The sequence below is a fragment of the Gymnodraco acuticeps genome, unplaced genomic scaffold (genome assembly GCF_902827175.1).
Source record: "Gymnodraco acuticeps unplaced genomic scaffold, fGymAcu1.1, whole genome shotgun sequence".
NCBI lineage: Eukaryota > Metazoa > Chordata > Actinopteri > Perciformes > Bathydraconidae > Gymnodraco > Gymnodraco acuticeps.
Window position 1 is genome coordinate 1,557,040 of NW_022990295.1, and position 27,842 is coordinate 1,584,881.

The 27,842-nt window shown below is 45.0% G+C and overlaps 1 protein-coding gene across 3 annotated transcripts in view; it reads left to right on the plus strand.

The window, feature by feature from the left end:
* Positions 1-22,347, plus strand: part of runx3 (RUNX family transcription factor 3) — a 47,633-nt gene extending 25,286 nt beyond the window's left edge. The window contains exons 6-8 of one of the 3 annotated variants that reach the window (XM_034222139.1): positions 8,469-8,615; positions 14,570-14,644; positions 19,346-22,347. In XM_034222139.1, coding sequence (XP_034078030.1) covers positions 8,469-8,615; positions 14,570-14,644; positions 19,346-19,821 — 698 coding nt within the window. In that variant the 3' untranslated portion in view covers positions 19,822-22,347. The remainder of the gene's footprint in view (positions 1-8,468; positions 8,616-14,569; positions 14,645-19,345) is intronic. The other 2 variants (XM_034222140.1, XM_034222141.1) reach the window with 2 other exon arrangements.
* The last annotated feature ends 5,495 nt before the right edge of the window (positions 22,348-27,842 follow it).

Consider the following 27,842-nt stretch of genomic DNA (forward strand, 5'->3'; position numbering starts at 1 on the left):
GTCGCCCCCTGCGGGCCACACCCATGCTCCACAAATCACATGAAAGGCTCACCCTCAGTGCGAATTGCTCTCTCAAAGGCAACTTTGATGTTTGAAAATGGAGACGGGTGTCTTTGAAAGAAAGGCCTACAGGTGTATCAGTGCCAGGGGAGGGGAGGAACAGTGGCACGTCTGATGCTGGGTGCTTTCCTGACTGCTAACGGCTGGCCATAACTCCCACATGTATAACCTGGAGACATAGTGGCCTACGCATGTTACACACACACAAAAAGCTTTTAATCACGACAACCAAACTCATGACCACCTAATTTATGATAGTAGTTAAGATAGTCTGCCTCTATACCACTGACAGACAGATGGGAGCAGATAAGGGGAGATTTTGTGAGTTTCCCAGCAAAACGACAGTCGGTGGCGTCTGCAGTGATTGGAGGCCGCCGACCGCGGCGTTCCTCCCGCCTGGGGTCACTTCGGACGCCTCATACTTGGCCTCAGTGATTAGGAGCAGAGCAAATATTGGCTAACTGATAAATCCACTGGAATGGAATGTGCATATTAAATAGGCTGGGACTGATTTCAGAGAGGAACAAAACCACAGTCTGAGGTCTGAGGCTTGTGATGGGCAGAGGAGCAGGAAGGTTTCCACCAGTAGTCATCTTTATGCTGTTTTTAAAGTTAGATTTATGCTGTTTTTAAAGTTTGATAGAAGGAATACAAGACTGTTGCTGTTCATTAAAGTATCATTAAAGTTTCTGTAATATCAAATGTAGTTATGAGACAGTAAAAAAGGACCGAGCTAGAGGCTCTGTGACCATTGTTGCCACCTTAACCACATATAGAGTTTTTGAGGCTAACTTCCTTTGTGGGCCACACACACACACACACACACACACACACACACACACACACACACACACACACACACACACACACACACACACAGCTGTTGGTAATCCTACTTTGGCTTTTGTACTTAGGCTTTCCTGTGAAAGCAGAGCTAATTACTCTAAATACCTCCACTAAACAAAGGAAATATAGCCATTAGTTGAAAACTGGCACTTTTCTTCTCTTCCATCACTGCTTCTGTTTACTCTTCAGCATGTTGCTGCAGCACCAATGTGTCTGCTTGAAACATGAAAAAAGAAGAACATTGTCTTACACTTTGAAACAGCGTGATGTCCCCTCCTAAGGCCAGTTAATGACGGTCGGAACCACACAAAAAAAGACATCAAATCATTTCCACTCTGTTTTGCTGACGCCTAAAAAGAACAGCAGGTCCTATTAGGAATTAAACCTACAAATGATTCGCCCCAGACAGAGCATCTCATTCTGATGCGATGAGAAGACGGTTTCTCAGAATCACATTCAAGCTTGGCCAAAGTCTCTGTCTCTCCACCCACTCCCCCTAAACTCAGCAGCCAAGCGTCTTTCCTGTTTACCTACCTATGAAGGGAAGTAAAATGCCCACTCTGTGTGTGCTCACTCTTCCTTATTTACACTGACCCATACAGGAGGGAGCCATTACAACCTTTCAGCCGTAATTCAATAAAAGTTCCGTTCTGCATTTAGAAAAATAAATGGCCCATGAGTGGAGGAATATTTTCTCCCCCGCTGCATTATGACAATAAACCGTTTTCTGTGTTGGGGCAGTGGGGGGGAGTCTAGGGGGGGCTGTTTGTGGGAAGAAGGCACCTGCTGGTTACTGGAAAAGACGCCCCGTACAACCACCCTGCGGTTCTTGATATTTATTTCTTCAGGCCTTAATGGCTGGGAACAGTGAGCAAATAATAGCAAGTAGCAAGATCTTTCTTTTGCTTCCAGGAGCGGAGAAAGATGTTAACCTCTGGGTAAACGCAGAGGAAAGGACCAGGTCAATCTTTGTGAACCTCCACACTGCTGCAGCAGTTCACCAACATGACAACTTCAGAGACAGTACTGAAAGTGAAATATGTGCATGCCCACACAGTAACGGAACATTCACACGTTAGACATTTTACACATTTACTTTGACCCATCTGGAATTTAAAATGTGTATTCTGAGGAACTGTGTGCGTGTTTAGGGGCAAATGCACGCTTGTTGCACATTATTGTTCATGAGCTATTATGCACAAAGGTGTGAACACAAAGTCGTTTGACACATCTGCTGGCGTTGCATTGATGTATGTGACAACGGCATCTTGCTTTCCTTTCCCACAGCCTTGCGAGGCCCCCACCTTTCCTCTGGCACCTCGCTACTTAGAATAACCTGAGTACCATGTACACGCAAACATGTATGCACGCACATACATACATGCACAACAACCCCCATTAGAGCTAAAATAACACACCCAAAGCAGCTTATAGCTTTAATATGATCCGTCACCGGAGCCAAATTGGTTTGCTGTGCTTTGAAAGGCTAGAGAAGCAGTAGCAGCAGCTCGTGGAAATCTATGAAGTCTGCAGGCATGCCGCCAAAAAGATCTGAAAAACAGCCATGCTCATATCAACCCCGACACACTTCAACTCCCCAAGAAGACAGTTACACACACACACACACACACACACACACACACACACACACATACCATGTATACATCACTTCAGGGGACATTACATTGACTTACATGCATTTCCTGGAGACTTATCCTAACCTTAACCATAACCAACACATGCCTAACCCTAACCCTAACCCTAACCCTAAACCTAACCAAGTCTTCACCCTAAAATGAATGATTCCCCTTATGGGGACCTCCAATTTGTCCCCATAAGGGAGGCGAGTCCCCACACGTGACTGTGTAGACAGATTTAGGTCCCCACAAGTACAGTAATGCTAGGCCATACACACACACACACACACACACACACACACACACACACACACACACACACACACACACACACACACACACGTGTGGATTGGAGGGACAAAAGAGGGATGATTGCTCTCAATATGCTACGGGCCTTGTTCTATTGTCATAGAATCCGGGTGCATTATTTTGGCACCCCTTCCTTCACTCTGCCTGCCTCAACCTGCCTTGCTGTAAGGCTGTCCTTGTGTGTCACTGCTTCTGTTCCACATACACACACACACTCCGAGCTTTATCCCCTTATCAGAGAAGGAAGGCTGCTTCTTTGCTCAAACAGTCTCATGTAGCAACTTCCGCTGTGAGCAGCTTGTTTTCAGACCTGCGAGGGGGATTTTGTCACTGCTGATGTCCTCAGAGACAGACAGACGCCTGAGGGACCCGACGATCCTCCAGTTGTGGTCGGGTGGACTACTGATAAAAGCGTGCCAAAACTTGTGCTGACCTCCTCCTTACAGCTTGGATAGAAATAACGTTTACACAAAACCCCACTTGACACTGTATTCAGAGCTGACATGTTTATGACACATTCAACTCAGGAAATAAACACAACTTGCATTCAATCTATGGTAATGATATAGTCGTAAAAACGTATTCGTACTGAGAGTGCAACAGGCAAGTTATGTAAATGAGCGCAGTGCAATGTCTGTGTGTGGCTAGCATCGACTCATTTAGGCCCCAGACGAGACAGCCACAATCACCAGCCAAGGGTAAAACCCACATCCTTCAGGGTCAGCCTCAAAACAAGAACTTTGATTCGTCCCACTGTAAATACCCAACTGTGTGATTGGTGGCCCTGAGAAACGCGGTGCCAAACAAGCCACTGCAGAGATGCTTTCTGAACCATGCTAGTAATAGAACTGAAAAGGGAAGTAAAAGACAGAGCAGCGGAAATAAGCAGGGTGGGAACATAAACGTTGGGGGTTCAGGTCTGCTAGCGAGAAGGAAGAGGAAGACAGGTGTACAAGTCTTTACTCAACAGATGTTGAAACGTCCCCTGTGTCTGTTGAGGCCAAACGGAAGTTTGCTCGCAGGCAACTAGGCCTCACTGCAACAAATGTTCAACTGTCGCCCCACATTGCTCTGTGGGGATACACAACTTAGATAAGATGCTGCTCTTGTGCTCACATCTTTTCAACACCTAAGTTTCAACGCATATACAGGGTTTACTTAAGAGGAACGCTAGAAGCATTTCTAAGTAGTGGTGCTATTGGTTTGACTCATCAACATAACACAATCAGTTATTCAAACAGGCTATAACCAGGAAGCTGCCATCACAGTAGCCTTCATATTCACAAATGCTTCTTATACACAGCCTAAATATTGTTGCATGTAATCCTATAGCATAGTTACATAGACTTTACAGTTCAGTCAAAGTATTCAATGTTAAGTGATGCACTCTAAATCAATTTCATTATGTTATCAGGGGCCTATCAAGTCCATTTATATGTTGAATACAAATATTTACACTTCAAATATATTCAGTGAAGACTTGGGCCGGGGCCAAGGCACGTATTGCCCTTTGCCGTCCAGATAGAGTTTCACTTTGCCCCTGAAAAAGCGCCCAGCCCTTTACTAAAAAGAGCTTGTGTTTAATGTGTCTCCCTTTGGACGGGAACATATGTTTCTTTCTTTCAATGGAGACAGAGGCAGACAGAGAGACAGAGAGGAGAAGTGGAGAAAATGTGGGGGCTGAAGGAAGGAAACCGGTCGTATTGGGTGAAGCGTCCGTGTTTAAGGCCTGGCTGTCACCTTACTGAGCAAACACTGTCTCTGTGTGCAGCTGATATGGGCTTTGTGGAGGGAAGGCTGGGCACAATTCTGTAGAATTTGCTGTTCATGTGGTGCCGTTTAAGATCGAGTGCAATCTCCTAAAAGCTTGCACTTTTTACATCACTTACATTCAAATCTATCTGCATACACTTCAAAGCTCAAGGGAACAAGAGCAAACCAGCATCTCGAGTTATTCTGCAGCGAGGATAAAACACGTATCAGGAAATAAAAAGTCGCACAAACAAAACAAAGCGAGGCTGAGAGCGGCACGCCCATTTCTCCAAAACACAGCCATCGCCTAACATCGTTAATACCAGACATTTTATATCAAGCATTTTATTTGTTCTTCATAGACTTCCATAATGCTTTCAGATGATGCGACCGCTACTCTGAGAGGAGGCTAGTAAATCTACAACCTTTAGCATCCATTTCGGCTCGGGGTGCTTATTGAGCGCTGCCGTTTAGGCCTCATGTGTGCATTGGCCCCCCATCTCCCAGCTCTATCTTGTGGTTATGATATCATAGAGAGAAAACAAGGGCATTGTCTCCTAAGTGCACCCTGATACATTAAATATTCATCCGACCACAGAAACCCTTCTGAAATGGGGCCGGTGTGGAGCGCTGGCACCCCTCTGGCCCCCGGACCTGCAGAGTATAAGTCAAATATTGGCGGTCGGAGCAGACACACTGTGGCTACAGACAGGGTCAACTGGCCAATGAGAGCGCATTAACACGAGGTTGAACTGAAAGATACAGGTTGAGTCAATGTGGTGAAATCTTGCAGACTGATGTGATTTAGAAAGTCAGAAAAACGTTTGAGTGACTGACGAGGTTTTCTTTCATCAAGCAGGGTAGAAATACAGAGCTTCAAGTTTAAAAGGAGGGATCACTTTTTTAAGTGAATGTTAATGAAAAATAAATAACTTAAAATCAAGACTAAATTGTATTTTATTACACAAAGGTGATTTAATTGCTCCTTTTTTATTCAGTAAAGTTAGTCTTGTGTTCTTAACTTCACTATCAAGCATATAGAGTAGATATGAAGTCTTATCCCAATCCTTGTGGTATAGCTACACCCTTTTAAAGACTACAGTGCCTTCAAAAATGCACACGGATGCAAAATAAAAGAATACAAAAATGGTTTCATTTATAAACAGAGGAGAAAGTGAGAAGAAAGTTTGGAGCCACCTCCCAGTTGATTAGTGGTGTTAACAGTAACTGCGGCCCCTGGGTTAATGAGCCCCAGGCCTCGCCTAATGAAGGCTTCCCTGAAAATCCCCCTCTCCCGGCCCACTGAACCTCCTACTGGAAGCTCGGAACAGTGTCGCCAAACGCAGCGTGTCCATGCCAACTGGAACTGGGCCATGTGATTCACAGTTAGGTTCGAGTCTGTGTACGTGTGTGTTTGTGGGTAGCTCAATGATCACTTTCATCCCCAAAGAGCAGGCCAATTCATCTAAGACCACCATTGGCTGCAGAAAAACTGACCAATTATCATATTTCCCCCCCCTTGCCGTCTGTCTTTTTGTTTTTTTTCCAACCGGAGAGCAGTGGGATGTATCATTTCCCTGACCTCAGCCGTTTGAGGTGGTGTAAATCTCTTAATAACTACACAAGGACACATATAGTGGCTATATTTGGAGGGCTGCTTCCCCTGGCCGCCCCTGCTCTGGCATGGTACAGACAGTAGCCACAGTGTCTATGTGGGTGATGGAGCCGAGACCTGGCGCTGTGTGCGTACGAGAGAGAGAGGGAGTGAGAGTAAAAAGAGAGAGTGAGAACGCAGGCCTTCATTCCTTCCGTCGCAGTTAAAAGAAGGCTGACTGGCCACATATGAGTACGAATAAAAAGATAATAAAGAGCGTGTGTCGCCGTGTGTCCAACCAGGTTTCTGAGTAACGGCACGGAGCAAACTGGTGGGTCGGTCGGAAACACACACTCACTGTCCTTTCCTTAATGCTCTGTAAAACAAACAGCTGGGGAGCAGAATTGCTGTCTCTGCTCAGACAGATTAGTCATGACCTAGTCTAAGACACACACAGTGCAACAGATCAGTGTGTGTTCAAAGTAGTATTCTGTGCTGCGATTTGACTTTGAAAAGGTGGAATTTGTATTCAGCAGCTGCCTGTGGTTTAGACATTGTGTCTGTGCATCGGCGCGTCCCCTTTGTGCATCTGTACGCATGTGTGTTGGGGGACGTCAATGATAGATATGTCTATATAGTTCGTAAAGAGAGGCTGGAGGGGAGGCGGTGGGCACAAACAAATGGACAGAGCGGTAAACGAGAGGAAACTTTACCCATGGGTCAGCCTCTGAGGGAAGATATATTGCCCATGGGTCAGTGGAGAGAAAGGACGGGCAAAATCCATATTGGTCCGTCTGCCTTGCCCCCTTTATATAGTGATAAAATATTCAAATCCAGCCATTACTTCACATTAGGCTACTCTGTAGAGATGCCAGGGAGAAAACCACAGAATGTATACATGCCGGTTCACACACAGTTTTGGTGCATTGATAGTTACATTAAAATCTCTTCCTCCCATTAGAGGCATAGCCCTCATCCGGACTCTGACATTTAAGGTGTGTTCACATGTAGAGTATGTGCACGTATGTATGTGCGTGTGCACATGTTTTGTAGTGTCTGTGTGTGTGTGTGTGTGTGTGTGTGTGTGTGTGTGTGTGTGTGTGTGTGTGTGTGTGTGTGTGTGTGTGTGTGTGTGTGGGTGTGTGTGTGTGTGTGTGTGTGTGTGTGTGTGTGTGTGCTGTGTGTGTGTGTGTGTGTGTGTGTGTGTGTGTGTGTGTGTGTGTGTGTGTGTGTGTGGTGTGTGTGGTGTGTGTGTGTGTGTGTGTGTGTGTGTGTGTGTGTGTGTGTGTGTGTGTGTGTGTGTGTGTGTGTTTGTGTGTGTGTTGTTTGTGTGTGTGTGTGTGTTGTGTGTGTGTGTGTGTGTATAAAAGGCATGTTCAGAGTTTTTTTTTTTTCTTTTACCATCTCCCTCAACGGGACATCAAAGTGATAAGGGCGCTAAGTGTGTTGGTTAGTTTGTCCAGGTCCGGACAAAAGACATGCAGCAGATACGCTTCACTTATTTCATTCTCACATCCTGCACACACACACCGACACCAAAAGCTCTTTCTATCTTTCTCTATCCCATATGTTTAAGACTGATGACTATAGGGTCTGGTAGCTTGTCTGGGTGTTTTCTTCTGACTAAGTGCTGTGTCAGTCAGACCTGTGTGTGTGTGTGTCCGTGAGAGAGGTGGTTATTGAGGGAAAATCAACTCGCCCTTTTTAGTTTTTTGAGCAAGAAGGAAAGATAAGATCACTTAGCTTCAGCAGTTCATAGAAATTCATAGCTGACTTTTTGTTAAACTAAGAGAGAAAACAGAATTCCTTCAGCAATTATTTTCCACCACTTATGCTATCGTTATCTGCGGATGACGCGGCAGCAGGTGCAGCTTGGGTAACACTAAGTGTCTAGCCGATGTATGTCAAGGTCTGTTTTCATTCTAATCATATTTGTGTCTTTCGAAGCTAAAAACATGGTGACAGTGTCGCTCCCCTCTGCCTTATTTAATGTCTTCCTATGTGAGTGTTTGTGAATAACCGTGGAGGATATTGATGGGTTTTACAGTCCAGAATATATTTGGAGTAATTACAGTTCAGGATATGTCAAACTGCCACAAAGTAATTTGGCAGAAGGAAAAGTTTTCCAATACCATTCTTATTTTTGCTATTTTTGTACAACTCTGGAAATATAAAGTGCCACCCTGTGCCTATTTTCCTGGTTGTGTAGGTGGTAAATTGGCAAGTCCTTGATTTTTCTCTTAAACGTCCTCCTCATGTCGCTGTTTCAGGACACAGAGTGAAGATGGAAGACCCCCAGAAGATGCAGTTCTCGGACAGGCTGTCAGAGATCGAGCGCTACCAGCGGTCGATGCGGATAGGACAAGTGAACAATAATCCCCGCCCCATCCACCAAACCCACCTAAGCACCACACAAGGTGAGGAGCACTGATAACATACAACCGCAACCACCCCACATCCCCATAAGCCAATGGTACTGTAAAGTCAGCTTACATTGCATACCGCCATGACTTAGAAGTAAATAACTCCTCCAATGAAACAAACATATTCCTTTTGATTTGGCCCAGAGGGTAAGTAATCTGCAACACAAATCTGTAACACAACACAGTACAATCAGCTCAACAAGTATGAAACTTAAACAAGAGCCCATCAAGTACATTTTTCTTCTTTGGGCCTTTCGAGTTATTTCCCATATTATCTGGCCAGCCGAGGGGAAGCTCATGTCAGTTCTGTCCCCGGATGCCCTGCGTTGGAGGGTCCGGGGGCCCAGAGTGTGCAGGGTTGAGTAAGTGGTCAGGTGGCATGGCGGGTGCTGCCAACCCAGCCTGGCATAGGGGCTGAAGCCGGCCTCCGCACGCCACACACTACAGCCTCAGGAATGTAGCAGCCGCTCACTACCTTGGCAATCACGTCACTCCCAGACTGGTCAAATGTGCGGGGGCAGAGAGGGAGGGGGGATTGAGACCTAGACTGAGGTGGTGCGATGGAGGGGAGGGCGTTGTTTCATGCATATGTGTGTGTGGACAGCTGCGTGGGTGATGGTTGGAGTGAGGATGAGTGTTTGGTCTCCGTAATATGTCAGAGCCTCTTTAACAGGATACCATGTCTACACACACACACACACACACACACACACACACACACACACACACACACACACACACACACACACACACACACACACACACACACACACACACACACACACACACACACACACACACACACACACACACACACACACACCTCTTCCACCCACTCTTGAGTTCTCATGCCAGCTAATGAATCTCATTACCTTTGTATCAGCATGTTGCTGTGTACAGGAGAGCTTGTGGGCCGTGTGTGGGTGGAACTCTATCGCTGTGTATCACTAGTGTTTGGCCTTGTGCTTCGCTTAGCCAGCGCTGACTCACTAGTGCGGGCCTATCTAACAGCTGACTGCGGAGAACATAGGATCTGTTTGCCCTGCTACCCCATGTCCTTATCAACTGTTGATATGGATGTTGAGCCCTCGAACGAGAGAAAATGTCAGCCAATTAAAAAATACCCTTACGCCGAAAATAAACAGTGCGGATCTTCAACACAATACAGCCACTGTGATGATAGTTTTCAGATGGGTTAGAGTTTGGCGTGAGCGCTGTAGGATATCTGCCAATAAAAAGCCCCCTGCAGCTAAGCTTATACTGGGCGCTTTAAGTTTCTGACTTGAATACAGAGGGGGGGGGGAGGTGTACAGACTTGGTCCAGACAGCAGACGAAGAGGAGCTCTTTGCTGTGCCTCGCACGGGATTAGGGCGGGATTTAGAGCGTCATAGGCTTGCCAGGCTTCAAAGGGCTGCAATGTTGCGACACACACATGTACAGTACATACACGGTGAGCAGACACAACACATTAACATCAGCCGGGGCTGTCAGAGACGGTGAAGGCCTTGGAGCTTCGCGTTACAGCTGCCAACAACTGGAGGCCGTCTATAAGAAGTGTGTGAGTGAGACAGACGAGGGGAAGGGCTGTTAAAACCGCACACCTTAATCTGTGGTATTACCATCATGACGGCATACCGCAGGGCAAGAGTGGTAAAATAATTAAATAACAGAACAGAGGGCTTTCTCCCTCCCACCACGTCTATCTGTTGGAGTGTCTGAGCAGCTCACTGGAAACGTATATGCGGCGGCACACTTCACACGCAGCGCTCCCGTATGTGTAGGAATCATGCAGCAGACAACAACACGGCAGTACTACAAGGAAAGCTCAAACGAAAATAGACTTGTTGTAATAAATCCCATTTAGAGACACAGGGATGTGTTTACATATCAACAGCACACACGGCTCTGCTCTTGGCAGACCTGCCAGACACTGTTGTATTTTGCAGATACTTTAAATCCCGGGGCCTGTTTGTTTGAGAACTGCCGGGTGATAGATCGTCCATCAACACGTTATAATTAAATGGATTCCCGCCTTGCCGTTACAAAAGATGTTTTCCATTATCCGGGGCTGGAGCCTTGCGCTTCTCCCCCCTTGAAGACAGCTAAATAAGAAAATACAGTGTCATCTCCTCCTAAAGCCTCCTTGCTTCATATTGTTGTCTGAGCAATGAAATACTGTCTCAGTTTTCTTGTCAACAAGACGTGTCTCCAGACATCTGCTCAATGCTACCCTGGATTCTTAAAACACACACACACACACACACACACACACACACACACACACACACACACACACACACAGACGATTGCACCATAAGCACATTGAAAATACAAAACATGAACACACACACACACACAGAGTTGTGTGCTAGTGTTGCAAGTTCTCCGCTAGTGCCCCAGACAGACAGGGTGATTAAGAGCTCATTACAGTGCATGCAGTGACAGGATTCCTGCACGCTGGCAGACGCTGCATTCACTGCTTGTTTTTGTTCTTCTGTGGCCACAGGTAAGCCTGCTAGACATGTGGAATGATTCTCAGCAAGGGTGGAGGGAATGTGTATGTGTGTGCGTGTGTGTGTGTATGTGTCTGTGTGTGTGCATGTGTGCGTGTGTGTGTTTATTAAATGCGTGGTTCAACTAGTGCAGTCAAGCAAATCTGACACTCAGGCAATCAAGTACTAAATTGTTATTCTGGTTTTCAAAACCTCGAGAGGCAGCCGACATGTGTATACTGTACGTATCGGTGGGTGGCAATTTCTTTCTTCCTCAGATACAGAATTGAGTTCATCCCTTGACATCTAACTGTGACATTGCATTTTTTAATATACACGCAGATCTTTCTATTCTAAGAGAAGCAAACGGATGATAGAAAATTAGATTTTCCTCAAAGTGGAAAACAGATTCCAGTTTTACCTTGTTCCATTTTAACGGCAGACAAAACTCAACAAGCCCCTGGCACAGCCTCTAACAGACAGCCGAGACGAAAGCGGCTCTTTAAACTTAAATGTGTTTTAACAGCACGAGGGAAGACAAAAAAAAGAAATACAATATAATCATGAAAAAAAAAAAAAGTCCTGGCACTTTTGAGGCTGTATCATTTACCGTGTTATTCAGTCCAACACCTGTGTGTTCCCCTCTGCAGATGAATATCAGACACTAGCATAACGTTCCGCCATCGAGTTGAGTGCTCGATGCTTTGATGAGGGCCCAAAAGTGTGTGTGCGCCTGTCTGTCTGAACGTGTGACCCAAGTGGCGATATTATTAAAAATGTGCAGAAATAATATATTTCACATTTCATTTTGGAAAAGTACTCAGCGTTTATCCTGGGAGTTCATTTCATTCAAAAAATTCATTTTTTATTAATGACACTTTCACACATGTTGGCACCTCTGACTTCCTCCTGCACCACTGGCACACATCTGCTGCAGCTGTGCTTTGGCCCTCTAGTCCAGTATTTTCAGGCTGCGGCCTCTGGACTGGACTTAACTAGAGAGTCCTGTTTGATGGAGGACCAGCCCGATGCAGCTGTGCCCCTCCCGCCTCGTCCACAGTGACCACACTGTTTACACCACATAAACAAGCTGGCCGGCCCCCCCAGGTTCGAGGCGGCACTCTGCTACTGCCGTGGCTGAGAGGCTCACACTAATTCACACATCCAGAATGACATGATCAGCCAATTAGAAGCAAGAGCGAGACAGGAAATTAGCACCGTCAGGTAGCTGTGGTGTGGACTTTAGAGTATTGCCGTCACGCTAGTTAGGTTTCATGCTCATTTCTGCCAAACCCAAGCAGGAAGCTGCCCCTCTGAGGCCAATACAACCAATACGAGCAGGAATCTGGAACAGTCCTTTAGATGCTATGTTTTACTTCTGCACTCCATTATTTACATAATATGTCAATGGCTGCCACGGAGTTTATTTGTTATGGTGCCTGAAAGCTTCACTTGTGGTTACTCTCTTTTTGTGACCCTGAGATGAATAATTCAAACTGAAAATGTTTTTGTTCTTCAACAAAAAAAAGAAGAATCTTTTGAAGCCACCTCCTTGGTGGAAAAAAAGAAAGAAAAAGAGAAGTGAGAGCAAGTTGTTTTTTACCAGACTCAACTGTTTGTATAAGTTATAATTTCACATCAGAGTCAGGCTGAGTTTTACATTTCAGCAATTACAGAAACTACATGTGTGCCATGAACAGTCTCTATTGAGTCTGGGGAGAGGGGAAGGGTGGGAGGACGACGAGCTCTCAAAGAGAACATAGGATTTTTCAGCCCATGTGTTTGTTTTTGCTCACGTTATAAGTGAGGGCTCAAAAGACATATCAAATGTCCCACATAGCTGAGCCAAGGCCGTGTTCCTCCCCTCTCTAACACGCTCTCTTTCTCTCTCCTTCTCTCGCTGGCGTCTTTCTTTCTCTCTTGCTTGCTCTCTCACATTCTCTCCCCGTTGCGACGCCTAAGGCCTAAGCGAAACAGGAAGCCAGCACAAGGACCAGCATTCACTGTGTCTCAATGACACGCTTCATTACGGCAGGCGCATTACATGTCTTAGAGGCGTTGCTGGATCCGGAGTCACGAGGACGGACGCCATTTTGGCTCAAACATCTTTCTCAGCCTTTCATCTACACATGCACTTCAAAAGCATTGCATGTGTTTATTTGTGTCCTCCCCAAAACTACACTGGAACCACCCCAAAGCTACTTATTAGTGACGCAGTCGGCGCTTGTTCCCACTCCAGCCCCCGCCCTCCCCACTACTCAGCCCCGCCCAGGGGGCTGGTCTTCTTATTAACAGGGGTAATCTGTGCCTCTGGTATTGACGTTGTCTGCTGGCCAATCAAAATATTTGAAGGAAATGTTTATTTTCTTGAGCGAATCGCACCAGCTGCTCGCAAGCCTTTCTGAATAAGGCCATTTATGTGTAAGAATTTGCCATTGTGAGGTATAGTGCGGGACCTCTCGGTGACTGAGTGCTGATTTGGGCCTTTGCAGAGGAAGTGGAGGAGCTCCAGGGGAAGCACAGATCTTACACATTCTGAGCCCAGTGCGGCTATAGGTGAACAGCCCGGCGGCAGCGCTACACCCCCCTCCCTGCTTCTGGCATCCTCCTCCGTCCTAATTGCCACTACAGGAGGTTAGGAGTTTACTATATTGCGGTATCTCGACAGCGTAGGGCAGAGTCATAGTGATACCACATGGCCGACTGCTGCTCCCATTAAAAGCAAAGCTCCATGAGAAAAATGTGGTTTTATAATATGCAGGTTTCATACTTGAATATTAATGTACATTGTAGGAAAACATTTTTAATAATATGTAACTCAGCTCAGAGACTGGTAGATGCACAACCAATGTGCTGAGATGTGCACAGGGCTCCGTGCTAGTTGTCATGTAACATCTGCAACGTCTCAGACCGAGAGCAAACAGCCCCCCGTTTGTGTCAGCCCTCCTGCGGTGTGGCCGTTGAGTGTGAAGCAGGGTCCCACGCGTTGGGCCAGTAGGTCTTCGACCCTCCCTCGCTTCCTGACAGCTCTGCTGGACAGGCTAGTGAGTGTCCTGCCACTTCACAGGTCTCCGCTGCCCGTACAGTGTCTCGTCTGAAACACCCAAAAATATCTCCCATGCACCCACCAAGCATGTTTTTCCAAGCCTGATCTCACTCTGGTGAGAAAAAAAGCCCCTCCTCTACCCGATCTTCGCTGCTCAGTCAGCAGAGGCCAACCTGTGACAGGAAGACACATCTCCAAACCGCCAGATGTCAAGACAGTTTTGACAAGTCTGTCATAGAGAGTTTTTTTTGGACGCTGATCTAAATTTCTATGGCGCTACTTCCTCACACTGTACACATAAACAACCGACACATTTTTCTGCGTTCCACAAAATACTAAAAGGAAGATTTTAAAACAGAATTCCTTGACTGATTTAATTCTAATAATCTCGTTTTGTGTGTTACACCAGCCCTGTGGCAGGATCAAATGGACACCCCCGCTCTGAAGACATGCAAAGTGGAGGAAGACCTGAGACCATGGCCAGGTGAGACACTAATGCTTTACTAGAGACGTCTGTTTAACTCTGCTTTCGGCTACTTCTTCAAGCTTTCCTTTCTTCACATGAAGCTCAGCCTTTTTAGTTGGACCACAAATTCAGTGTGAATTTCAGGGAGGTGTGTATGTGTGCATTTTGGTGATTTTGTGTGTGTTAATAACAAAATTGTTTTGAAAGGTGTTAGTTGCCAAGAGAAAATCATCATGTGCAGCCCAATCAGCAAGCAGTTTGTGGGGATGACGTCACTAATAGGCAACAGCCTTAATTACCAGGAGGGAGCAAACGGGCTCTAAAAATACAGGGAAGAGAATTTAAGCCAAAGAGTGTTTACTCCTTTCAAATGGTACATCTCAGAACAAACTGAAGACTTCCAAACTCATTTATTTTAATTACACATTACGTCAGCCCATTCAAATAAAATGAATGGGCTGAAGAAGAGCAGCTGGAAAGGCTGGCATACACAGGGTGTGCCATTCGTTGTGACAATTTTGGAGTCCGTTTAGTTTTGCCTGTAGGGCTCTACTACACCCCAGAACATTCCTAGAGAGCCACCACCCTGCCTCATTTATTCTTCTTATTATCCTTCCTTCCCCCCCACTGCCTCTTTATTTTATTGTTTTATTTTTATTATAAGAAAATAAAAGGACTTTCTATAAGCTCTCTTTTGTACAGTTAAGCAGAAAAAAAAGACAATGTCTGAGACAAAATTACATATTTACATGTGTTACTGGTTTTATGAGGCGTTCTCTAGACACAGATTCACTGCAGAGCAAGACGTTCATGGTGGTGTGAGAAAAGTCATTGACAACCATGATTAGTAAAAGCATAAACTTAGATGCCAGGAAATCCATAAAAAACATGATGATGCTACTTGTAGTCAAATACTTAATCCATACAATAACAGCAGACATGGTCTAGGGTCAGCGAATCACACATCACGCTGGTGGCTTTACAAGCAAGTATCATATCTCCATAGAAATAGATTTACTTAACAAACAAATGTATTAATCATGTCGCCATGTTTGTAGATGCATTATGAAAATCTCAGGTTTTCTGTAATCACAAACTACCTTCACCCTCGCTTGTATTGCAAGTTAGCAACATGCAAAATCCTCTGTGCTCACATGATAAAGTGCCGAACATGGATGAGGCTTTTGGGCTGTTGACCATGGTGCCACACTACAGAGGTGATTATCATTTGCATTCAACATGATGCACCGGCCTCAAAGCCTTGGTGCTTATAAAAACACCTGGAGATCATTTGTGTTCATTTGGCTCTCCTATTATTTGACCTGAGCAGCACACCAGAAGTGTTGCCCTGTCATCATCACCCTGTTAGCAACAATGATTGCCTATCCTTCGAACGCCATCCACTGTTCAAACCACCCGAGCCAGTCAATAAATCAAAGCCCCTCAAAGGAGCTGCAGGGCAGTGTTTCTTTCGGGATCATATGAGGGAAACAATCTGACTCCGCAGCTCGGTGTGTGTGGCTGACTCCCTCGAGAGAAGAGAGGGAGAGGAGAGAGAGGAGAGAGAGAGCGAAGAGAGATTCCTAGAGAGATAGAGAGCGGACTCTCTCTCTCATCTCTCTCCTCTCTCTCTCTCTCTCTCTCTCTCTCTCTCTCTCTCTCTCTCTTCTCTCTCTCTCTCTCTCTCTCTCTCTCTCTCTCCCCCATCCCCTTATTTGCCTGAGACACCATTCCCTGGGCACTGGACTGGCCGTCACAGTTTGCATCAAGCCTGAGTAAACATTTCACAGGTGAGCGCCTGTATTTGCATCTTCCTATCGCCAAGCTCACCACATGCGGACATGCACACACACACACACACACAACTCTGCGCGCAATTACACAGACAGACATGTCCGCCTTAAACGTGCCCTTATGTTAACAAACAAAATCAGTTTCTCCCATATGCAAATGATGCAAACCTCCGGTCGTATGTTGGTTACACGCTTGACTGTGGACTAGTGGACTTCTTGAGCTGAGCAGAAAGGAGGAGGACTCCACCCTTGGTGTTACAGGATTAAAAGTGTGTGGCGCTATGCTTGAGAGCTAGAGAAGGAAAGAGAGCGCTGGAACACTATGTTCTCTATAAAAGCCCTGATTCCCGGCTACCCGCTTGCTCGACTGCGAACATCACAGACAGCAGACTGTGCCAGCTCGCCCTCTGGGGTCCATACCCTCTCCTGTCCCTGCAATTTAGTCAACACGTTTCAGATGAGCCTAATGGAGATCATGTGTGGTGGGCCGCAAAGGTTACAGGCAGCTACTAGCAGGCTCAGTTAGGAAGACCCTCTCTGCCAAAGATACACCACCGTTACCACAGCCACGACGGCATAGCCTGTACTTACACTGGGTGGGGGAGGGTGGGGATGCCGATGCAGTAAGGTATGCAACATGGTTAAGAGTGAGGAAAAGAAGACATAGCTCTCGATTACAAAGCAGTTTGTTCAGCCCTCTCCTCCAGAGGGAGCTCCTGTACTGTAGAGGCTTGAAATGTGGGAGCAGGCTCCTGCTGGCTCAGGGCCGAGCGCTTGATACTGCACAAGCCCATTAAGGTGTTGTGATAAGTGTCCAGTCCAGTTTCTCCTGACAGAACACAGGAGTCGATCCCCACCGCAGTTTAGCCAACACGTTTCCACCGACTCCAATTAAATGGAGATCATATGGGCTGCAGTAGCCAGAGCCATCAAGTCCCCGCGCCACACATCCCCTCCCCGGCTTCCCCCTGAAGCCTACATTTAGCACAGACAGAGGGAGATGAAGGGACAGAGAGACAGAGAGGGAGAGAAAGTGAGAGAGAGCAAAGGCGTTTGGGAGTCCAGTAGGAATTGGTGGGCCGACTGCACTTCACCCGAATCAACAGCAGCTGAAGTCTCAGATTTTCCTCGCGTGAAATCCGATATGGAGCCCGACTCCGGTGCCTGGTAGACTCTGGAAAAAGAAACACCCCCCATACCACCACCAAACTCCCTCATCCCAAAAAGAGGAGGAAATTCAACTGCAGAAGTGTGTTGTTGAAAAAAAAAAAAAGACAGAGTAAAGCAGGGGCCATGGAAATTGCAAAGGAACAGATTTTTTTTTTGCAGCTGAAAATGGACCCAGTACTCCAGACATAGGGAAAAGACATTTAAATGAGACTATGGCACGCAAGTTTGGCATTCTCCCCCCCTAAGGGCAATGGCGTGCAAGTGCTTGCTATTTCACAAATACAAGCTCTCTTTTCTCTGCCATCCAAATCCACATTTTACACTTGCAGTCATGTGGGCACTTTGGACCCATGAAAGCCATATGCGGACAAACAGATAACCATGGACGGAGGTGTGTGTGAGTGTGGTTACAGGCAGCAGATGTGAAAGGAGAGTGTGTATGTTGACAGGTATGAGCAACTCGGCCTCATCATTTTGTCTCTGTAACCATGTTAAGGGCGTTTGCCGTATTTGGGCCTGGCTGTTTGCCACATGACCTATCTTGCAAAGTATCTGCTGGAGTACAACGACTGACATGTCTAACTCGTCAGGCAAGACTTAACATTTCACACCTCAGAGATCATTCTAATGCAGTGTTGATTTGTATGATGTGCATTGTTTGAGCACATAAAACGGTTGTGATGCTTGTGTGTCACAGTGACAGTTGCTTTGCATTGAAAAACTACCTCAGTAGAAGAAGTGACAATCAAAGATGTTTTCTTAATGTTACGTACAACTGATCAAATATCTTCTAACGAACATAATACAGCAGAAATATGAAACAATAATTGTCCCTGCATAAGAGTAACAAAAACACATACTACAGTAGGTTGCAGCAGGCGGTGTTCCAAAGTCCTACATGACTGCAGGAACTGTGAATGGGTTCATATCTGAAACTGAGGCTGTAAGATCAGCCAATAATACTCCTCAGTTAGTAAGTAGGGCAATATGGTGTTTGAGTTAAGGAGTTAAGTTGGTGACAGTAGCAGCCCCAAATCTCAGAGAAGCAAACTGCCAAGTCAAACCCTCGAGCAATATTTATTTTTCCCCTTTAGTCAGCTGAGTAAATTATAAAGTGTGCAGTGAAATTGAAGTCCTTACAGCTGGGTTCACAGGGCTCTGCTACCTGTGAGATTACACTTAGCAGTTAACTCTGACAGGTCCTGGACTGTGATACACATTAGCTTAGAGGATATTCACATAGAAACACCCGTTTTCTTTTTTCTCTTCCTTCCTTCTTTCCTTTCCTTTTCCCCTCTGCATCTCCCTGTCTGTCTCTGATTGTGACTGTCTGCGTCTAACAATGATTTATGAGTTGCACAACAGTGCAACAAGCAGTCGGTGTTTATACAAAGCACCCCTCAGCACTGACAATGCCTCTTTTCATTGCTCCGAGAAAGACAGAATAATGTGCTTTGCTCTCCTTTGGAAGGGGTGGTAGGAGGGCTGAGGCGAGGGGGCCTTTTCATAACTTCAGTCTTGTGCACTGGGCTGTGGGATGATGTGCTGTCAGTGCTTGATGACTGTTATTAAGCAAAGAAATGTCTCAGTTCATTACTTTGAGCAAACATTTCCATGGACAGACATATCGGAGGAAATCAGAATTGGGGGTTTGGAGAGATTTGCTGTACCAGAGATCAGTGTTCTTTTTAGAAAATAAAAAATGCTGAATGCTTGTCGACTCTTTCCAACATTTTGTTTTTGTTTATGCCTACAGGTAGTACTGACATCTTCAACCAGAGGAACAGCTTCCCGTCACTGTCGCCACTGACTGACCCTCGCTTCTCAGACCCCCGGATGCACTACCCCGGGGCCTTCCCCTACTCCTCCAACACCTCCAGCTCCGGCATCAGCGGCCTCAGCATGTCGGCCTCTTCTAGATACCACACCTATCTGCCGCCGCCTTACTCAAACAACCAGAGCCAGAACTTCCAGTCCAACTCCTACCTGTATTACGGCGCAGGCTCCGGATCCTACCAGTTCTCCATGGTGGCGCCGGGCAACACCGGGGGCGAGCGCTCCCCCACCCGCCTGCTGTCCTGCTCCGGGGCCACGGGAGGGACCAACAGCCTGATGAACCAGGGCCTGAACAACCAGAGCGAGGGCGTGGAGGCCGACGGCAGCCACAGCAACTCCCCCACCACCATGAGCGCCTCGGGCCGCTTGGACGAGTCCGTCTGGAGGCCTTACTGACTGACAGACGGCTAGACAATCAGAGGGGTGCAGTGAGGGCGGAAAAGTAAAGAGGATAATGAACAAAAAAACACTGAAAGCAACAAAAAAAGCAAAAAAAAAAGAGAGAAATGCTGCATGTTTTTCTTTTATTTCTCCGGCAATAGCTTTAAAAACAGTTTTTAGCAACTCTGTCAAGACATCCATGTATTTTGTACATTTCTGAGTAAACTCCTGCACTGTGCTGAAACATGTACTCTTAAAAAGGACTATCAAAGCCATAGAAGTGAGGAAGATGTTCAGCTGAAACTGTAAATAGACATGAAGGCAGAACCAGAAAAGCCATAGCAATGAAACGTTTCAGCGTCCTTTGTCCGATGTAAACAGGTACTGATGAAAGAACAGAAGACGATGGAGGCATGATCCATCAGTACAGCTGATGAAGTGAAAAACCACAGCAACAGTCGGACTGGACTGAGTGACTGACATCCTTCCAAGGCACCGCTGCACTGCTGTAGCAAACAGCCTTTTAAAGCTTTACATTTGTGTAAAAGTTGAATATTACGTCAGTTGTGAAAACTTGTTCAGTTTCATCCAGGGCTATGTGCTCACAGTACTTATGCAGTACCTTATTGCCTAATTTATTATCCGAATGGACACATTAGCCTTTGGTGCTACAGTGTGCAGTTGACCTTTCAACACAATCGCTGCATCTTTCAGAGTAAAGCATTTTATCCGTCACATGTTTAATGATACATTCTCCTCTGCCGCGTCACCAGTGTATCGAGTTTCAACAGGACAATGGCTGATATTTGGAGGAATGTAAAAGACTTATGCAGAGGGGGGTTCATTTGTTTCTTTTTCTGCAGGAATATGTAAGTCCTGCTGTGTCAACTCTGTTTCTTACATTTCTATCCAAGCTCTTTTCTGAAAAATAAGTCTTGGTCTGGTATTTTTTTAACTGGATGACACGGTTTACTTTTGATATTTATTTGAGCCAAATTGTGAGGAAATGTGCACGTATACCCAACATCCTTAAGCATTTCTCACTAGTTTCCTTTTTATATATATACAGTATATATGCCTTATTTTGTTGTTAAGTATACATTTGGAATTTGTGTAATATATTGCTACTAAATTATGAAAAAAACTAAACATTTAATGTAATTATTTTGTTTTCCAATGTAGCTTTGATGCACTAAAAAACTTTTATTCCTTATGAACCACGCCCAACAGATTCTGTTAGTGAGAAGGTGTATCGAGCCCTTATCCTTTAGACAATTTCCAATTTGCCTTTCTGCGCTAAATAAGCCATTTGCTTCATTTTTTGCACTATGTTTGTTTTTCTTTTTTGGTTATGTATTTACAAATATCTGAAACTATGCCAAAGTAAATATTGAAATATTCCGTCACGTGTATTTGCTGAACACACTTATGTGTCCTTTTGTAAGAAACCCATCGCCAAGTAACTAATGATGTCATGATTAGACACATTCACACACACACATTCCTGCACCACAGGTGTGTGTGCACATTCCCCCCGTCCTGAGGGCCTTTCGCCTGCAGGTACACATGTGATCCCTCCATCCCTGGTTAGGAAGAGTGTGAGGATGAAGGGATAGAAAGAGGAGGAGGGGGCACAGCGGTATCTTCTTACCAACACCAAAGGCAGTTATGCAAAGGAAAACCCCCTTGTTGTTCCAGGTCCCTTTGTTCTGTATAATCAGTGAAGGCTTTGAAGCCTGGTCCCGATTTAGACATGTTTGGTCTAATTGACTGATCAGCAGCAGCTCATGCTGTACCAATCATGTATATGCCTGCACAAAAGGCAGATATCATACATCTCATATCTACTAGAAGACTCATTCACAAGAGAGAATACATCTGAAGTATGGAATATATGTAGTTCCTACAAAAGTTAGATATCATTTTTGAATGACCCATAAAAGCGTGCACTTGCAGCTCAGGTAAAACAAATGTGCAAAGTGTTTTGTAGATCTCACATGAAGACAATCAGTAACAATGTGTCATTCCTATCTCCCTCTGATCAGGAGGGAAAGCGTGTATCCCTGCTCCCTCCTCTGAAGCCTTTTTACGGTAGAGGACCTACTTTATTATGGGCAAAAATCATGCAGCTAGAGAAACCACATGTGTACTTATATCCATGTGGTTCCTTCAAGAAAACCAAAGATCTTCACAACTGCCTGTAATAACGTCAGGATGACTTTTAATAGCATTCTTTATGCAAAACTAGGAAGCCAAATTGTACAAGTGATGTGTATTTTATTGTATATTAGATTAAAGAGCACAATGTAACTTTTTCTGTTTTGTTCATCTTTTTTATAAAGATGCCCCTTTTCATATACCATCATCTTTGCTCCTTTCATTTCTCCTGATGCTCAAGCATGTACATCTGAAACTGATATGTTAATTTAAGAATCTCATCCGTGTATGTAATGATGTTGTTGATGCCTACATATTGAGTGCTTGTAAAGTTTGCGGATAATGTCGTTTTGAATCATTTTAATTAAAAAACACATGTCTCACTTTCGTCTTTACAGCTGTATTTAATACAAATGTCTTTAAAATAGTAGAACTAGTAAGTCAAAATGAACTCCAGGAGAGAGTGACGACAACACGTAAATTTTTCTTCAAAAAGGTCAGGTCTGCATCCTTGAGAAAATCACACCCACATTAGATTTCAGTTCAGTATTTATGGCCACATTCTTCAACATTATTCGCTTTACTATAATAAAAAAAAGATTTCTTACAATAACAAAACTCTCATTTTGAAACTCAATGCGAAAAAGTCTGGATTTGTGGTCTTTTATGGTTTAACAGGGGGAGGTATTGAGAGTGGAAACATAAAGGCAAAGGGTATAATTCACCTGGAGAAACCCAGACGCCATCACACCATCACACCAGCTGACAAAAGAGCAGAACAAAAGATTCATGAGAGCAAAATCTATGCCAGCACATTGTGGTCCAACTATTCCTTCTTTTTTAGCCACAGTAAATGCCATGCATGCCATTAGCTCCATCTCATAACCCTGGAAGTTCATTGGCAGCCCGTTCTCAATAACCCCTTTTAATAACGATCCTCCTCTCTGCCATTAGTAAGACTCTCGATGGCAATTACCCACACTGCTCTGGGGTTTACAAACGCCTCGGCTGTCAACACGGTGGTACGGAGAGCGTAAATAAGGCGCAGCTCAGGAATCCTACACCGCCCTGGCAGCCTCGGTGTAAGTGCGCGTCGGCAAGTCGTCACTTGTTAAAAACAATACGGGAGAAGTTTGGAATGCCGGCCGTCTATTTGACCAGCTATTTGGTGGTTCATTGATGCGGCGGTGATGGCATCTGTTGGCCCTATTGAAGCCGAGCCACAAGATTAAACTCTTGAGATGCTGCTACCTTGTGGGGTGGTCCGATTTCAGATGTCTCATGTGGTTAACCTGAAACACAACATCCACAATGCCTCCCTCCTAAACTAATGCCACCTGTTGATGTGCCATGAAAGGGCTTTCACTTATAAACGCTTTGTTCTTCTACTTCAAATTAGTCACTCTTTTATTTTCCCTGTCTATACTCTCCTGTAGTATCTACTCGTCTCTTTTCTTTCCTCCTTTCTTTCCTTCTGTGTGGCTTTTATTTTGTCTGCGTCAGGCCTGCCTTCCATGGGGGCAGTGTTGGCAGAACAACAAAGCCTCAGGACGCACACACACAGCCTTGATACACACTGTATTCAATTAACTCTGCACACTCAAAGCATATCCCCGCACACACAATCCCCTGCTGACAGATCTCACACCAGGCTCCGCACAGACATTACTGAGCTCTACTTCACAGCGCGAGCGTATGACAGATCTGCACCGTGTTAAAACATTCCCCACTATTTCCTCCAGGTCTCATCACAGAGTTGCTCTCCGAGTCTCTCCCCGCTGATATCTGGCCGCTCAGGAAGCACAAAGAGAAGATGATAAGCTTTCAATTAGGCCAGGCTCAGGGGAATTTTACAGCTGTCTTCGCACACTCTGTGAGAGCCGACTCTCTAGTCCACATGTGGGGAGCAGAGGAGCGCTCATCTGGCTCCGTCTTTGTCATGGACGTACGTGAGCCGAGCTGCCTCTTTTCATCTCCCCCCTCTTATGTCGTTCTTCTTCCGAAAATTGTAACTCTCCAGGAAAGAGGGGAAATGTTTGCCTGGAGAAAGCTGCTTGTCTGGATGCAATTTTAGTCAAAAGGCGTGATTAATTGGTTTATAATACGACTTGTGAAATAGCTTTTTAAGTGGATAAAATAAAAAGGAGAACTGTAGGCATGATAATGTCATGATTATACACAGGCAATACAAATATAAGACAATGAGAATCATTGAGGAATACGTTGGCAAGTCAATCATGTGTTCTAATGAACAGCAATGTCTTTTGATTTTCTTTTGTAACAGGACCAAGCCTTGTCCCTCACACGACTTTATCTTAGATTCATCAGAAAGATGAGAAAGGTTAAAGCCCTATTTATACATTCAAATGAGAGACAGAGAGAGGAAGAGAAGCAGGAGGAGAATAAAGGAGAGGGAGAACAGAGTGAGGGAGTGTTTTGGAAAGAGCACAGGATTGCTAAACCCTCTCATTTCTCATGAACACAGTATCCCGTGTCGCTTCTGCGGTACCTGCATACGAAACCCATTAGGGCCTCTTCTGCAGCCGCTGACCTCTCCCCCCTCAAACCCGTGAGAAGGAGCGGGCTTGGACCGGCTTGGTTTGGATGCCTGGTACACGACCAGAAGTCTATTTTCTAACTAGACTGGTGGTGGGAACAGAGGCTACCGTCCAAAAATCAGGGTTCCCACAGATTGACCGAGAAACACAGGGGCCAGGGGGCTAAGAAACCACGAGAGCTATGATGCAACCGTTCTCACACTGATGACTAGTGCTGCCTCGTCGACAGGGAGCGGGGTATGGAGGGAGAGACGAAGGAAAGAGAGAGAAACAGGGTTCTCCTAGTTCAGAGGGATCCCAGTGAAGGTAGTTTCTCATCCATGTTGGGTCTACAGAGACTGCTCCGTGTTCCGATACATCAGGCTCATATCAGTTCCCACAGCAGAGCACTGGGTTCCCGCTCAGACCCAGAGGATCTCTAAAGGCTTACGGAAGGCACTCGCAGAAACCGTCTCACTATCGGCTCCATCTAGAGAGCTGACCGTGTTGATTCAACGCTGATAGTGTGTGAGAGGGAATCGCTGTGCGACCCTAAAAGATGAAATATTAGATCTGAAAACGGCAAGAGCAGAACTACTGCACGTTCGCATTATTAATAGAGCAGAAATGATAGGTCATTTAATTGATTGGTCGATCAATAGAAAACTATTTGTCAGCTTCTTTGATTGTTGATTAATTGTCAAAATCATGTTAAAAAGCAAAGCCTCTCTGTTTCCAGCTTCTTAGTTGTTGGGATGTTCTTCTTTGTATAATGTGACATGATGTACTTTATATTTTGGAATGTTTTAGAAAATGACCTTTATTTTAGTTAACTGCAATGGAGATTATTTACAATAACAATATTCCAATTATCAAAAAATATTCAGCGGAATATAATATATAACATTTTAAACAAGTTGAAGTTGAAGCCATAATTATTACAGTTTCCTTGAAAAGTGTTTTTAGACTGTGTGGCTTGCACATATTTTTAAAAAAAATCATAATTTAAACAATTTCAGAAGATCCTTAACTGTCAAGATAGCAGTCATACAAAGAAGCCATAGTACTAATAAGAAAAAGACTTCGCTGTAAACTATCTTCTGCTAAACTTAGACCGAGTCACCCTTCCCCACTGATCTCGTCATAGGAAACCAAGACACATCAGAGAAGGCCTTTACACTTTTATTTGCAGGAAGCCAACAGACCAGTGGATGGTGGACCTGCGGCCCGGACCATGGTTAGAGGGGATTCTGGCTCAGACCACATCAGCTCACTTTAATGTGTCTGCTCCAATGGCTTGGATTTAGATTCTTGTCGCTGCATAACGACCACAGTTTATGTGTCGAACCTATCTAGCCTAATGTGATTAGTGAGATGGGAAAAAAGTAGAGCATTTGATATGAGAGCATATAGTGTTAAGGATTGTTTTGATCTTTGCCTGGAATAATGACATGAGTTGCTTTTCAAGTTTAATTTGGACATTGCGTTTGCACTTTACCAATGAACCACCAAAATATGTTTCACTAAGAGAGCAGGGCAGCTTCCCAGAAACAATGTTAGTTGTTTCCCATACAGATTCATGAGAATTGACCAACTTTTTTTCTGTCCTTTTTTTCTCAGAGAAAATCTGAATAACGATCTCTACGCGAACACTGCTTCCTCTATAAAACAGGAAATTAACATACACACATACACACACGCACGCACACACACAGCACAAACCCCACACACTCTAGCTCTCTGCCAGGCTTTCCTCCATCACGGTGGGGTCCTGAGTGGGGGGGTGCTGGGGGTAAGGAGGCGAGAAAGGGAAACTGAGATCCCTGTGGACCAGGTCTCTGCTCACTTCCTGCTTAAGCAGGGGAACACACAAAATAGGCGGTTCACATACACACTTTCTATCTTTCTATCTTCCCTACTTTTTTCATCCATGTACGCAAGTAGTGAGTGAAATGGGGATGATTGCTCAAGTCTGTTTTGGATCATGTGGGAACATGAGCGTCATTGAAAGCTTGCACCTTCCCATTATCTTTTCTTCCCACTAGCAGCAGAAGTCAGATGCCTGTTTGTTGCTAAGATCTAAGTCTTTGTCCTTCAGACGTTAAATGTCATCCTGGGACTGACCACCATTAAGATGACTAACACTCTTTTACTAGTAAGCGCTCATGTGGCTGTAAAAAACGAATCTGTGAAAACCGCTAAAGCACCACAGACTTACAGCCTCCTCTGCCCTATAAACTGTTAGAAGACAACATTAAAGACAACATTTTCCTATTCCTCTCATGTGTCACTGAACACATGAGCTTTGCAAGAAATGTGTCTGTCATCATATTTCCAACAGTCCTTTTTATCGCTGTTGCTTTTTTGGCCCTTTGATTTGAAAACATTACAATCACAGTAATCGAAGACAAGTCTGAATAAATCAAGCTACTGCTTACACCTAATAAAGTGTCAGCTATTGTTATTGTTAGACAGGTGAGGTGACTAGAAGTCATTGCTTGGGTGTTTCTGTCTCCAGTCTGCACTGTGTGTGTGGGGCAGTATTACACACCCCCGTGTCTGGCCGTGGCTGCCCTGCAGGCCTCTGCTAACCCGTTCCCATGGTTCCACTATAGCGACTGTGGACTTCCTCAGGGGACACCTCCCACTCACTGGTTTGTTTTCATCCTTAATGGGAGCTCATCTTACACTCTTTATGGTGTGTGCGTGTGAAGTAAACAGTTTGTGTGTGTTTCTTTTCTGTGCATGCACCTGCAAGGACAAAGGCATGTCATCAGGTATGAGTGTGTATGTTTGTGAGCTTACACAAGTCTGTACAGCATACATGTTGTGTGTGTGTGTGTGTGTGTGTGTGTGTGGTGTGTGTGGTGTGTGTGTGTGTGTGTGTGTGTGTGTGTGTGTGTGTGTGTGTGGTGTGTGTGTGTGTGTGTGGTGTGTGTGTGTGTGTGTGGTGTGTGTGTTGTGTGTGTGTGTGTGTGTGTGTGTGTGTGTGTGTGTGTGTGTGTGTGTGTGTGTGTGTGTGTGTGTGTGTGTGTGTGTGTGTGTGTGTGTGTGTGTGTGTGTGTGTGTGTGTGATGTGTTGATCTACAGACAACAGGCATCTTGATTTCTCCTCATTTTGTTTTTGCCCATGAGGCAGAGAGGAAGATGAAGGAAGAATGTATCTTTTGAGTGTCTGGAGACGTCTGTTAGGGATCCATTCATATTTTAGAATAATTGCTTTTAAGTGCTGAAATATAACAGCCAAATGGCTCGTGGAACAAAGAAGGTTTGTGGGGGGATGGAAAATGAAGCATTTACATCCAGGGCCGAGTAATGAGGGGATTTTCCTGAGAGATGACA